This window comes from Prionailurus viverrinus, chromosome A1, assembly GCF_022837055.1.
Source record: "Prionailurus viverrinus isolate Anna chromosome A1, UM_Priviv_1.0, whole genome shotgun sequence".
Classification (NCBI taxonomy): domain Eukaryota; kingdom Metazoa; phylum Chordata; class Mammalia; order Carnivora; family Felidae; genus Prionailurus; species Prionailurus viverrinus.
Window position 1 is genome coordinate 138,451,813 of NC_062561.1, and position 11,653 is coordinate 138,463,465.

Consider the following 11,653-nt stretch of genomic DNA (forward strand, 5'->3'; position numbering starts at 1 on the left):
GATTCACTTCCTGAATGCAAGATTCATCCGTTTTTCATAGTTCATTCTGCACCTATTTTTCTAAGGAGTCTGTCTGGTCTTGTCTTTTTTCACTACCACACAAGCTGGAAAAGGCCACTTGGTCTTACACAGGCAGGAGGTGACCCAGCCTCTTTCCTGAAAGTAGGTCTGCTACGAAAACGAGCACCTTGGAGGCTGGTGGTCATGTCTTTCATACTTGAGTGCTGATCGGTTTCTAAGGATTTTAATTTAGTCAAACAGGCTCCAAAAGACAAACAGTCCAAGCGGCAGATATATCCCAAGTGGAGGCTAATCTGATCGTCCTTGGTGCCAGTACATTCAAGTCCGTCATGTGTGGCCAGCCCGCAGTCATGTGGCACCGGGGGGGGGGGGGGGGGCAGCTGTGTCAACAGGGCCCTCACAGGTCCGCACACGATGTGGCCAGAGATTGAGTTTCAAATACAGGAGAAGGAAAGCACGAGCGGGGAAAGCCGATGGAAACCCCTTGTACAAAAAAGAGCTGTTAGCAGGCCTGCGTAGGGAGAGCACTTTCTGTATACAGGGCCTGTGTTCTTAGAAAGCTCCGTGTCCACTGCTGTTGTGAAATCACCCCTGCCGGCTCTCTGCTTGTTAGCTAGGTGTACTTTGAGGCCTCTCTACCTTGGAAATATCCTGACACTTTGACCAGGATCCCCACCCGGGACACGGATTGCTGCAATGTCCTTGGGATACGGTGTCTATATTATTACACTGATTAAAAAGCCACGTAATAAAAAGCCACATTCTGAGTTCATGGCACTGTGTGTCCTCTGGGTTACGGGTGTACCTAGGAGGAACAGCCAGAACATCTGGTTCAGGCCCCTGCTCCACACGAGCCAGCTGGGGAGGTCAATTTTTGCCCTTGGGTCTTGGTTTCCACAACTGAAAACGGACCGGTTTTTAGCCCCCCATCCTCTTTGGCTCCAGCCTTCTCTGCGGCACTGGAGACATACTAAGCAAGTGGAGGCTGCAGGTAGAGTGGGTAACGCAGGGCCTGGCACAGAACAAGGGGTGGTGGTGTCATCAGTATCATGCATTGCCGTGACAATCAGTGATGTTCAGTCAGGGCAGAGATTCTCAGAGGCCAAGGCACTCCGGCTGGGAGAAAGACGACATCTGGCCACCGGGACAACTGTCCCCAGCAAGTCCCAACGCAGGAACGTGTCCAGTATGCCTCCCTCCCCAAGCCTCAGGTCTCCGATCCAGGGGTCCCTCACTCAAAGCCCAGGGAAGCGCCCTTCCCGCTGCCTCCCTCTGTCCCCTGCTTCTCATGCCTTGAAATCAGCTAAGCAGAGTGAGACCTAGAGAACAACTTGCTGTATTAGATATGCAGAGGGCTCACACTTTAAAAAGCTTAAAGCAACTGGCATTAACTCCAGACTGGGTTTCAGGCAAAGGGGACAGGAAGTGGGGAGAAGCGATGGAGCTGGGGAAAGTCCCCAGGGCTCCCCTCTGTACTTGGGCCGAGCCTTTGATTCACCTTCCACAGCGCCCTGACCTCTGGTGTGGAAACTGGCGCGGTTGGGTCCCTGTCACGTGTCGTCGGGCAGGTTACAAATAGCATGGGGATTAGCAAACCCATCCCGAAAGGAAAGGACTGGTTCAAGGGCAGGGAAAGTTACCAGTTTAATTCCGGCCGACTATTAACAATCGAGAACCCGAAAGGGGGTTCTGTGGTAAGGCGGACGGAGCCTAAGTGTGAGCGCGGAAGGGACAGAGCTGACCTGCCCAAGGCCCGCTTCAGTACTGGAGCTAGGAGCTCCTGCCTGGATGGCTCAGGTATGGAGGACCCTTGTCTCACATTCTAATAGAGCGCAAGTTTCAGGGACCTGGTGTCTCCATAACCCTTTTCTGGTCGGGGAGCTTGCAGCGAGGGACTTGCTCCAGTGACCACCCCCCACCCCCCTTCAAGGTCTCCGGAGGGGCAGGAGTGGCACACGCCGCTGGGTAGACTAGCCCTAGATGGCGTCGTGGCCGAAAGCGCGGCCTCAGGAACGCAGGGCCCAGTCCTGCCTGGGCCACCAGCACATCGGAGAGGGCAGCGGGCGAGTCCCCTTCCCGCGTCTCCCCCTGCCCCAACTCTGGGCCCGGGACCCTGAAGGGAACCGGCTCCCTTCCTGCTGCCTGGATCTCGCAGCGCGCAGTTCGGACAGCCGGGAGGAGAACCTCAACTCGCCGCCCCCTACCTCCCACGGCTGTGGGCCAGCGAAGTGGCGGGGGTGCCCATTTTTCCTGGATTCCTTGCGCGCACGGTCACGGGCGTAGAAGCGGCCAGATCTGCCCGCCCCGGGCTCCAAGGCCGTCCCCCGTCCTCCACTGCCGCGCCGGGCGCGTCTCCGGCCCCGAAGGGCAGCACCCGGCGGCGGCCAGCTCCCGCCAGTCGGCCCTGCCCCGCCGCGCCCCCTCTGGCACCGCCTCCTTCTGTAAATACAGTGGCGGCCCGCCCTCCGCGCCCGGACGCGCAGGTGGGAGCGTGCGGTGCCGGCCGCCACAGGGAGGCCGCGCCCAGCCGGGTGTCCACGGCCAGCGCCGCCTCCCAGAGCGCGTTCCCCCAGGCCCGGGCCAGGCTCCCGGGACGCGCCCCGGCGCAGGCAGCGCGCACGCCCGACGAAGCTTCAGGTAAGCGGCTCGGGTCCCCGCGCTTCTCCGCACTCCCGCGCGGGGTCTGGCGCTGCGCTTTTGGGACCAAGTCTTGGGGCGAGATGCGGCGCCAGAGCCGGAGATCCCGAGCTAAACCCGCAAGGGTGGGAGCCACAGGCGGAACCGCTCGGGGCTGCTGTTGCGCTTCGGCTCCTTAAAACCCACGAAACTACTCCCTGTAAAAGACTTCTGGCTGCCCTTGCCTGGATCCCCAGATGCACCCGAGTTTTAGGCTGGGTGAGATGCCGATGATTTGGAAATGTCCTTTGAAAAATTGTGTTGGGGAGGTGGATTCGGCTTTGGGGACATTAAACGTAGGTTGGTATTTAAAAAAGGTTTACTCTTCTGTTAGTGTCGATGTCTTTGTGTCCGTTTGTGAGTGCATGTATATGAGACAGACTGACTACCCACACGCTATTTTGGATGAGGGATTAATACATATGGCAGGTGTGTAGTCCACTAGTCCATGGAAAAGAGCTACAAGTCCAGTTTGAGGCTTCTATTTACTAGTATTTGGGAATTTGCCTGAAGTCATTTGAAGCCTTGTGACTCGCTTCAGAGTTGAAGGTACCAGAAATTCCTGATAGGACTTTGTAACAGAGAATCACCCTTATCACTGGAACCAGCAAAAGAGATTACATGATCTAGATTTCTTTTTCTTCAATTAGTGCAACCTTGTCTTTAAGTGTTTGTCTCAGTTTACTGCATCTTCATAAATATAGTTTGTCTAGGTCTAAAATGGAAACTTATTTCCCTCCAATATTTCCTTCTCGCCCCAACTTCCTTCTGATTTCAGTGCACATTTTCCTGGAAAAGTACTTCCTAGTGTAAGACCAGCTATTTGCTTTCGTTACCTAAATTAGCTGACCCTCCTTGGGCGTCATTTGGATCTATCAAGATGGCCTTGGCTTTAGAGCCTCAATCTCAATCTCCTTCATATGATCATGGATACAAATGGCACAAAGCATTTTAAGTTTTCTTTCCTTGAGCAAGTAAAAATGGTGTTCACGTTTAGGTTGCTTTTTCCGGTGCCTCAACTTGAAGGGTCCTGGTAAAATATTCCACTCATTAGAGTAAGAAGAGATAACTAGACGGACGATCAAGTCAACGTAGTAAACGAGGCACCTTTTTCACAACGGCATAGGGTACCCTTCATATAGGATAATGTAAGCGCGAGGCTTGGTAATCTTGTGGAAGGTACTCTCCCACTTGGTTTCACTGACCCGCTTCTTCCAAAGTCAAGTCCTCTTGCTGTTTAGTGCTCTGTAACTGGTGGTTTTATTGGCTGCTTATTTTTAACTGAGCCTACACCTTTTTTGTGGAAGTGAGAGGCACTTTGGAGGAGGGTGAGTGAGAGGCCATCTGCACGCCTGGGAGGCAAGGCCTCGCCTGACCCGCTGTGCCACACACCCCTGGGTCATCCCAGCCCGGTCAGCCAGGCTGGCGCAGCCCCAGTGCCTGTTTGAGAACTCAAGGGACGAAGTTTGACACAGTTCACTTAAAATCCACCAAATCCACTCTGTTCCTGAACTGCCTTCCCATTCAATTGAAACTGCTGACCTTGGGCCTCCTGGAGATGCGACAGCCTTAGAAAAGGGCTGGGAATGGAAAGTTGCCACAGTCTAAAATAGGAAATGGAAAGTTAGTTACTGAACGAAAATTTACCGACTTAGAAACGTTCGGAGCAGCTGTGATGAAATGTGGGATGTCTGTAAATCAGAAATAATCCCAGTAGTTCTTCCCTCACTCGCCACTGTTTTTTTTCTTTTTTTGTTTTTGTTTTTGCCTGGGGAAGTGAGTTTGTAAGACTCATAACAGGAAAAGCCACGCCCAGTTACGTTTATTGTATGGGTTTTGTTTTTTTAAACATACTCTTAGGTGCATGGTCATTGCATTTCCTCTTCTTGAGTATCTTCATAAAATTACATATTCAAGAGTTTCTGAATGCCGGTGCTTCTGACTCATAAACCAGCTCATTGTTCCCCAGTGTATCCCTTGCATAAAGTTCTGTTCCTATGATTTCATCCCAGTGTGATTTCTGAAATGGCCAGGGCGGGTCAGGAACACCTGTGCCCACTTTAATTTGGTGTTTGGTTACATTTTCAGAGCTGTTGAAACCAACCAACCACTGGAGGGAAGGAAATCCATTCTGCCTGGTTCTGGGGAAGGGGCCTCTTCTGGCCATGTCTCCTGTAGCTGCTGCTGAGCCAGATGGGGTCCAGCCAGACAGGAGTGTCAGCAAGGTCATTTTCTTCCTTTTTGTCTTTGGTGCCATCCTGTTGTGCGTGGGAGTCCTGCTCTCCATCTTTGGGTTCCAGACATGCCAATACAAAACCTTCCCAGACTGCAGCATGGTGCTGAAGGTGGCTGGGCCTGCCTGTGCCGCCGTTGGGCTCGGGGCTGTGATCCTGGCCCGCTCCCGGGCACGGCTTCAGCTCCGGGAGGGGCACCTGCGAGGCAGTCAGGCGGACCCCGACCGAGCCTTCCTCTGTGGAGAGAGCCGCCAGTTTGCCCAGTGCCTCATCTTTGGGTTTCTGTTCTTGACAAGCGGCATGCTCATCAGCATACTTGGCATTTGGGTCCCTGGATGTGGCTCCGACTGGGCACAGGAACCCCTGAATGAGACAGACACTGCCGACGTGGAGCCCCAGATCTGTGGATTCCTATCCCTGCAGATCATGGGACCCTTGATTGTACTCATGGGATTGTGTTTCTTTGTGGTTGCCCATGTTAAGAAGAGAAACAACTTCAATGTGGGCCAGGAGGCCTCTGAAGCTGAAGACAGACAGATCCAGAACACGGAGCCTGTCCAGGTCACTGTAGGTAGGTGGCTGTCATTCCTATGCATGCTCATAGCACAGTGGCTGTAGCATCAAGGCTTCACCGGGCTGCCCTCGGGTCTGGCCCAGAGTCTCTCTTTTTTGTGTCTCTCTCTTACACACATGTGCACGCATATGCACATGTGCACAGTCCTGCTGCTGTGTTAAGCCCTGGAAGAATCCTTGTACACCTCATCTCCTCCCAGCAATTCCTTATTATTTAGCAAAAGCACTGGGACATTAAGTTGTGACCTTGACTGAGGTCACAGAGCAAATTAAGAGGAAAGTGACAGAAACTGCTAAGGAGAGCCTGGGAACCTTCTGTCACGTTAGAGACCTGCCAAGTGACATGGCACTTTGTGCCGGCCATGCAGACTCTCATCCCTGGCTATCACTGGCTGGCTGTCCTTGGGAAGTCCTTAACCTCTTCTGGCCTTAGTTTACATATCTATAAAATGAGCCTTGCATTGCTGAGATTCCTTGCAGCACTAACATTCTAGGATCCTGTCTGTCCCAAGGCCAGCCATCTTCTATGTTTTGAGGCAGCTTTCTGCAAGGTTTCCCACGTCGTTCTTCGTTTGCTGTCATTTGTGGCTTCAGGATGGAGGTGAAGTTTGGAAATAGTGGCACAGATGAAATTGAACTGTGATCGCACCTGTCACTTCTTTCCCCCATGGAATGCCCAGCCAGGACTTCTGAGTTCTCTGGGTTCTGCAGAACAGATGGAGGAATAGCTCCCAGAGTCGCCCCCCTACAGAACATCAGTAGCTTTTGCCTCAGTTTCACACAGCCAATGAAAAATCCCACTGCTATTCAGTTTCGCCAATCGCTCTTTTCTTTTTTCAGTCTCCTGCTTTGGAAAGGGAAAAGCTCTCAAGCCGTAGCCTTGATGTCTGCAAGGCTCGGCAAAGAGCATTATGGGACAGGAGCAGAGAAGGAGTGTGGTACACGTTTCTCATGTTCGGGGGGGGGGGGTGGTCTGGTGGAAGCAGCAGTATTCACAGCGGGGGGTGCCCTGGACTGCCAGCCTCGCATGGCACTGGCCTTGGAGAGCAGGGCACATGGGTTTACAGACGCATCCTTGAGCCATGGTTGAAGCTCCCGGCTTACTTATTTGTGTATTTATGTATTTATGGGGGCCACACCAATATCGGTTATACATTAATAACAGCTAACACAGACGCAGGGTTCATCCTGGGACCAAATACCCATCCAAGTGTTCTTCAAGGACCTACTCTGTCAAATTCTTTCACACCTACAACCACCCAATGAGGCAGCTACTCTTAGTATCTCCACGTTAGAGATGAAGAAACTGAGGCACAGGGATCTCAAGTAACTTGCCGAGGGCACAGACCAGCAAGTGGCAGAGCCAGGATCCCAACCCAGGCAGGCGGCCACGCACACACCGTGGCCCCCCGCGTAGCACTGGTTTCGCCTAGGGTCCTGGGCAGCCGTTACATGGCTAAAGGGCTTACCCTATGTTGTAGATGTTCTCAGTCCTTTTGGGGAACATGGTAAGTCTAAGTAAACACACGTGTTTGATGCTTACAGTCTTCCACTTACTCGGGAGCATTTCGAGGTATGCCCTTGGGGTTTACTACTGGGGGATCTTTGGGGCTCAGCCTCCCTCCTGGTGGCCGGACTTGAGGGGCAGCAGAAAGCAGGGCTGCTGGTGCTGGGACACAGTGACTCCTGGGTGGTCTCATCCTGATGCTGGCTTTTCCGCTTAACCCTTTCAGTACCATCACCCCTGTGAAAGTCTGCAGCCTAACTCCTTGTTTTTCTCTCCTTTGATATTATGGGATAGGGTTTACGTTTTCCGCAGCCATGCCTTTTGGTGTAATTGCTAAGACTCCAGATAGACCCTGTCGGTTGATGCTCAGTTCTGCCTTATGAAGGATTGGGGTGCTAAGAGGCAGTCCTTGGCCAAGTCCCAGAATTCAGCTGTTCCTGGAATGGAAGCCCCTCCTCCCCAGACACACGAGATATCCCCGTTGTGGGCACACTCAGTGCCGGGTCCTGGATATACAAGCAGGGCTATGAGCTAGGCCTCCCTTGAGGGATGTCTGCTGTCACCTCCCAGAAGACATCAGGTCCTGGGGGACACAGTGAAAGGGAAATCCAGGGGGGACGGGGCTGCTTTCAGGGAGAGCAGGTTGCAAGGGTGGGGAGGGCGGGGAGCCTCCCTTGCAGAGGGAGGACAAGCAGAGGCTTGGACAAGCCCCAGAGACAGCTGGTGGCTTTGAGCACTTCCTTGTTTGCATTGGACAGGTGACCGGCCTGCTCTAGAGGCTTATTCCCGGGGCCTTTGTCCCACGCTGTGTAATTAAAGTGCACAGTCAGCTTTACTTCCTCTGACCTACCAAGACCTGCGAAAAAAACTACATGAGGATCCCAAGATAACCATTATATGTTATCAAGTTTAGGTTAGCGACGTACATTTTAAGCCCTAGTCGCCATGTGCTCGTGGAGGGAGAGAAAGACTTAACACATTTTTGGCAGGGCTAAGTCCGCTTCGGGGAAGCAGTCGAGGTAATACGGCAGAGAGTGGCCAGCCGGGAGTGTTTCGTCCGACACGTGGATCGGTGCCACTTGCTGGTGGCCTGGGCTTTAAGCACCTTCGCGGGTGTGTTAGAGCTGAGTCAGTCTGCTGTGTGACCAGCACACAAGAACCCAGCCCTGCTGCCCGTTCTCTGAGGCAGGTGCAGTTAGGGATGGCCTGCCGGTCACAGATGTGACAGCCCAGGCCCCCCGGGGCTGGTAACTGGCAAATGGCACCCTGGTAGCGGTAACGAACCTTGTCCTGACCTAGACGGGCATCAGGTCTGCTGCCCGTACAAACCGGTTGCCTCCCTGTGGTGAATCAAAGTCCTCTCTCCTGCATGTTGCGTAAGCTGTCATTTGGTGCTGCCGGCTTATCAGAGGCTGCCCACGGACCTCTATTTCGGCAGACCTCTGGTGCTGCCGCAGGGCCAGAATGATCTGGGCAACCCCCATGGGACGTTCTGTATTGGATTTGGAGTACAAGGTAGAGTTTGCATCTGGTTTCCACTGTCTCCTCCCCCCAACACGGGATGTGTTCTGGAATGAACAGCAGCAACAGAAAGGCAGACACAAAAACCAAAACCGAAAACAGAAAAACAAGCTTAACTGGAGTGTGACTTTCTCTTGGAAAGCTTGGGTGAAAGGGTGAAGAAAAGCTTGTAGAAGGGCGCGTAGCACAGCTTTGGCAGTTGAAAGAGCGGCTGTGGCCTAGCCTGTTGTCATTTGCTCAGAGGCTAACACCGCATGTAAGGAACAAGGCGCCTCATCCAACAGCTCAGTGTCGATGACTCACAATTTCAAATTGAGAAGGAGTAAGCTTTTGCAGCAGGAGACAACCCCAGGAAGTGAATGCTCCACAGAAACGCTTTAGCTCTGACTTGCTAGGAAATAGTGGCCCACTGTTTGAAAAAAACTGTGGTAAACTACAGATCACATGAAATGTACCATTTTAAGCGTTTCTAAGTGCACAGAGGCATTACGTACATCCGCGGTGTTTGGAACCATAACCACTACCAAGTTCTAGAAGTTTTTCATCATCAAGAAGAAACTGTCCCCCGTTAAACATTCATTCCAGTTCCCCCTTGTCCCAGCCCCTGGCTACGTCCACCCTATGTCTCTGTGAATTTGATAGTCCCACTTTTCAATTCTGGAGTTGGCATAGGTGTTCTGACCTTTTACATACATGGGCCAAATGTAACACTAATTTATTTTGCTCTTGCTGATGTGCTTGCATTTCTTTCTCACCTGTTTTCAACGAAATACTGTCTTTCCTCAGGTGATGCCGTGATAATATTCCCACCTCCCCCACCACCTTACTTTCCTGAATCTTCAGCTTCTGCAGTAACCCGAAGTCCTGGAGCTAACGGTTTGCTTCCAAATGAAAATCCACCTTCGTATTACAGTATTTTTACCTATGGGTAAGACTTTGCGTTTGCACTTCAAGAGTAAGCATGTTTAACCTTCTCGGGTCTGTGGCTAAGCTCAGGCCAAATTAGTTTTAAGGCTGCGGTACAGGAATCAACGTTAGAGTGGGAGGATCTTTTTTGCTGACATTGTATCAGAATTATTGCCTTAATAGTAACGGTACCTTTCAGGAAACTGTAGGCAGCACATACGTGAAAAATTGTAAAAGTGGTTATGCAGGGTTAATATGAAGCCTTCTCCAGGTATTTTTATGAGTTCCTAGCATGGGTGAGCCTCCAAATGTTTAACATGTCATCAGCCAGACTGAGCACTGGGCTTTGCCGCTTTAGATCATGGGGAGATATGGGGGTCCCCTAGCGACCTCCAACAGGTACACAGGTTTTCAGTACCTCATGGAGGTACTTGGGTGACTGGCTAAAATCAGCTTGCACCCTGACCTGACCAAGTTTGGCTTCTCTTCTCAATATTCAGTTGTTCCCTGGGCCTCGGAACCTTCTCAGACTGAATGAAGAGAAATATAAGATTCACACTCCCCTCCGCCATGCTCCCCATATGCCACAAATTAGGACGCATACCTGGGGTTAGATTAAACAACATAAATCTAGGTGTTTTTCCTTCCTGCAGAGGGACGCAGGTGAAGGTTTTAGAGACATGGCCATGGGATGCAAGCGGTGCTTGGTGCAGTTCATAATGGGGAAAGGCTGGAGGCGGCCAGACTGGCTGGGAGGCTGACTTTCATGGCCACCGGGATGTCTGGAAACCCCCACTGCTGGGGATGGGTGCTGCCATACCTGGTCCTTCGTGTTTTAAGGCCCATGTTCTTGTTGTGCTTCAAACTGGGTGGTGAGCTGGAGATCCAACCAGAGATGGATATAGGAACCGTCCTGCAGGGATGAAGGGGAGGTTACGTTCTGGGCATTTGTAGAATTCTGTTAGTGAATTTTTATATTCTTTACTCCAGTGATGAACCTCCCCAAGCCCTAAATAAATGTCTATTGACGTAAAAAACGACAACAACAACTCCTACTTGCTGCTACCATGATTTCTGTGTGCCGCAGTCTGGCTTTACTTGCATTATCTCATGTAATTCTCATGGGTAGGAGAGTAGGCACTCTGATCATCCCCATTTTACAGATGAGGATGCCGAGGCTTAGTGAGGTTAAATTACTTGCTCACGATCACACGGCTGGAAAGCGGCGGAGTGGAAATTCAGAGGCAGGTCTGCCTGGTAGAACTCACTCCAGTAACCACTATGCTTTACTGCCTCCCTTCAAGTTTTTGGTTTGATTTAATTTTCTATTTGCCTCGGTCTGTCTGCCTTATGCTAGCTGTCCCGGAAGACAGAAACAGAGAAGAGTCAGGCAGAGAAGAGTAATAACCCTGTGTGTGTGTGTGTGTGTGTGTGTGTGTGTGTGTGTGTACTCATTTTGGATGGCACCTATATGTTCCTACCTCGCGTCTTCTCAATGTCAAGGAAAACAAAACAGGGTGAAATTCTCTTAATGTTACAATCAGCTGTAAGGACAGTAGGGAGTAAGGAATCGAGATATATCTATAAGAAATACAACATGGAAGAAATTACTCCTGAGACCCTTGCAAATGCTCCTAAAAGCTTATAATTAAACGTTTGAAAAGAACCTCATATTTAATGTGTGTCACTATTCTCTCCTTCCTTTCTGTTCTCCTTCCTTCTTTTTAGTAGGACCCCAACTCCTGGGGGCCAAGGTGTGGGCTCTGAGAGAGATTGTGAATCTATATACACCATTTCTGGGTCTCCTTCATCCGCTGGGATCTCGTACACTCCGCATCTCTCCTCTGAACTGCCTCCCAGATACGAAGAAAAAGAAATCGCGGCAACCACATCCTTATCCCCATCTTCTGAGCCTTCCCGACCGTGACTCCAGTTCAATTGTACATAAAATCAATCACTATTTTATATAATTTGTTTTGTAATAAAAAAAAATACAGTGGCATCGGCTCTGTTCTGATTTCCCTGGCCTTTCAGTATCAACATCCATAGCGAACGTTCTGCACTAAGCGCTCTGGACCACGGGAGAGGCAAAGTGCCCATAAGCTGATTCTCTCATTTAGACCTACTACATTCAAGCTGGTAGACGAAGAAACAAAGGTTCCAAGAGGCTAATTAAGTGACCCCGGGTCACACTGCTTCTCAGTGGTGAGGTTGG

General features: G+C 51.2%; 1 protein-coding gene across 2 annotated transcripts; it reads left to right on the forward strand.

Annotated features, from left to right (window-relative positions):
• The first annotated feature begins 4,862 nt into the window (after window positions 1-4,862).
• Window positions 4,863-11,365, forward strand: TMEM171 (transmembrane protein 171). 2 transcript variants are annotated; one of them, XM_047878484.1, is made up of 3 exons: window positions 4,863-5,502; window positions 9,319-9,460; window positions 11,167-11,365. In XM_047878484.1, exons 1-3 carry the CDS (start codon window positions 4,863-4,865, stop codon window positions 11,363-11,365), a joined length of 981 nt encoding a protein of 326 aa, XP_047734440.1. The 2 variants fall into 2 exon arrangements, with proteins under 2 accessions (XP_047734440.1, XP_047734432.1); XM_047878476.1 differs by having other exon boundaries at window positions 11,170-11,365.
• The last annotated feature ends 288 nt before the right edge of the window (window positions 11,366-11,653 follow it).

What these genes read in the sequence shown, in the direction of transcription:
- TMEM171 (XM_047878484.1), top strand. Translation starts at nt 4,863, where the DNA reads ATGTCTCCTGTAGCTGCTGCTGAGCCAGATGGGGTCCAGCCAGACAGG. An exon ending in GCCTGTCCAGGTCACTGTAG is followed by an intron (nt 5,503 to 9,318) that starts GTAGGTGGCTGT and finishes GTCTTTCCTCAG; the next exon opens with GTGATGCCGTGATAATATTC. An exon ending in TACAGTATTTTTACCTATGG is followed by an intron (nt 9,461 to 11,166) that starts GTAAGACTTTGC and finishes CCTTCTTTTTAG; the next exon opens with TAGGACCCCAACTCCTGGGG.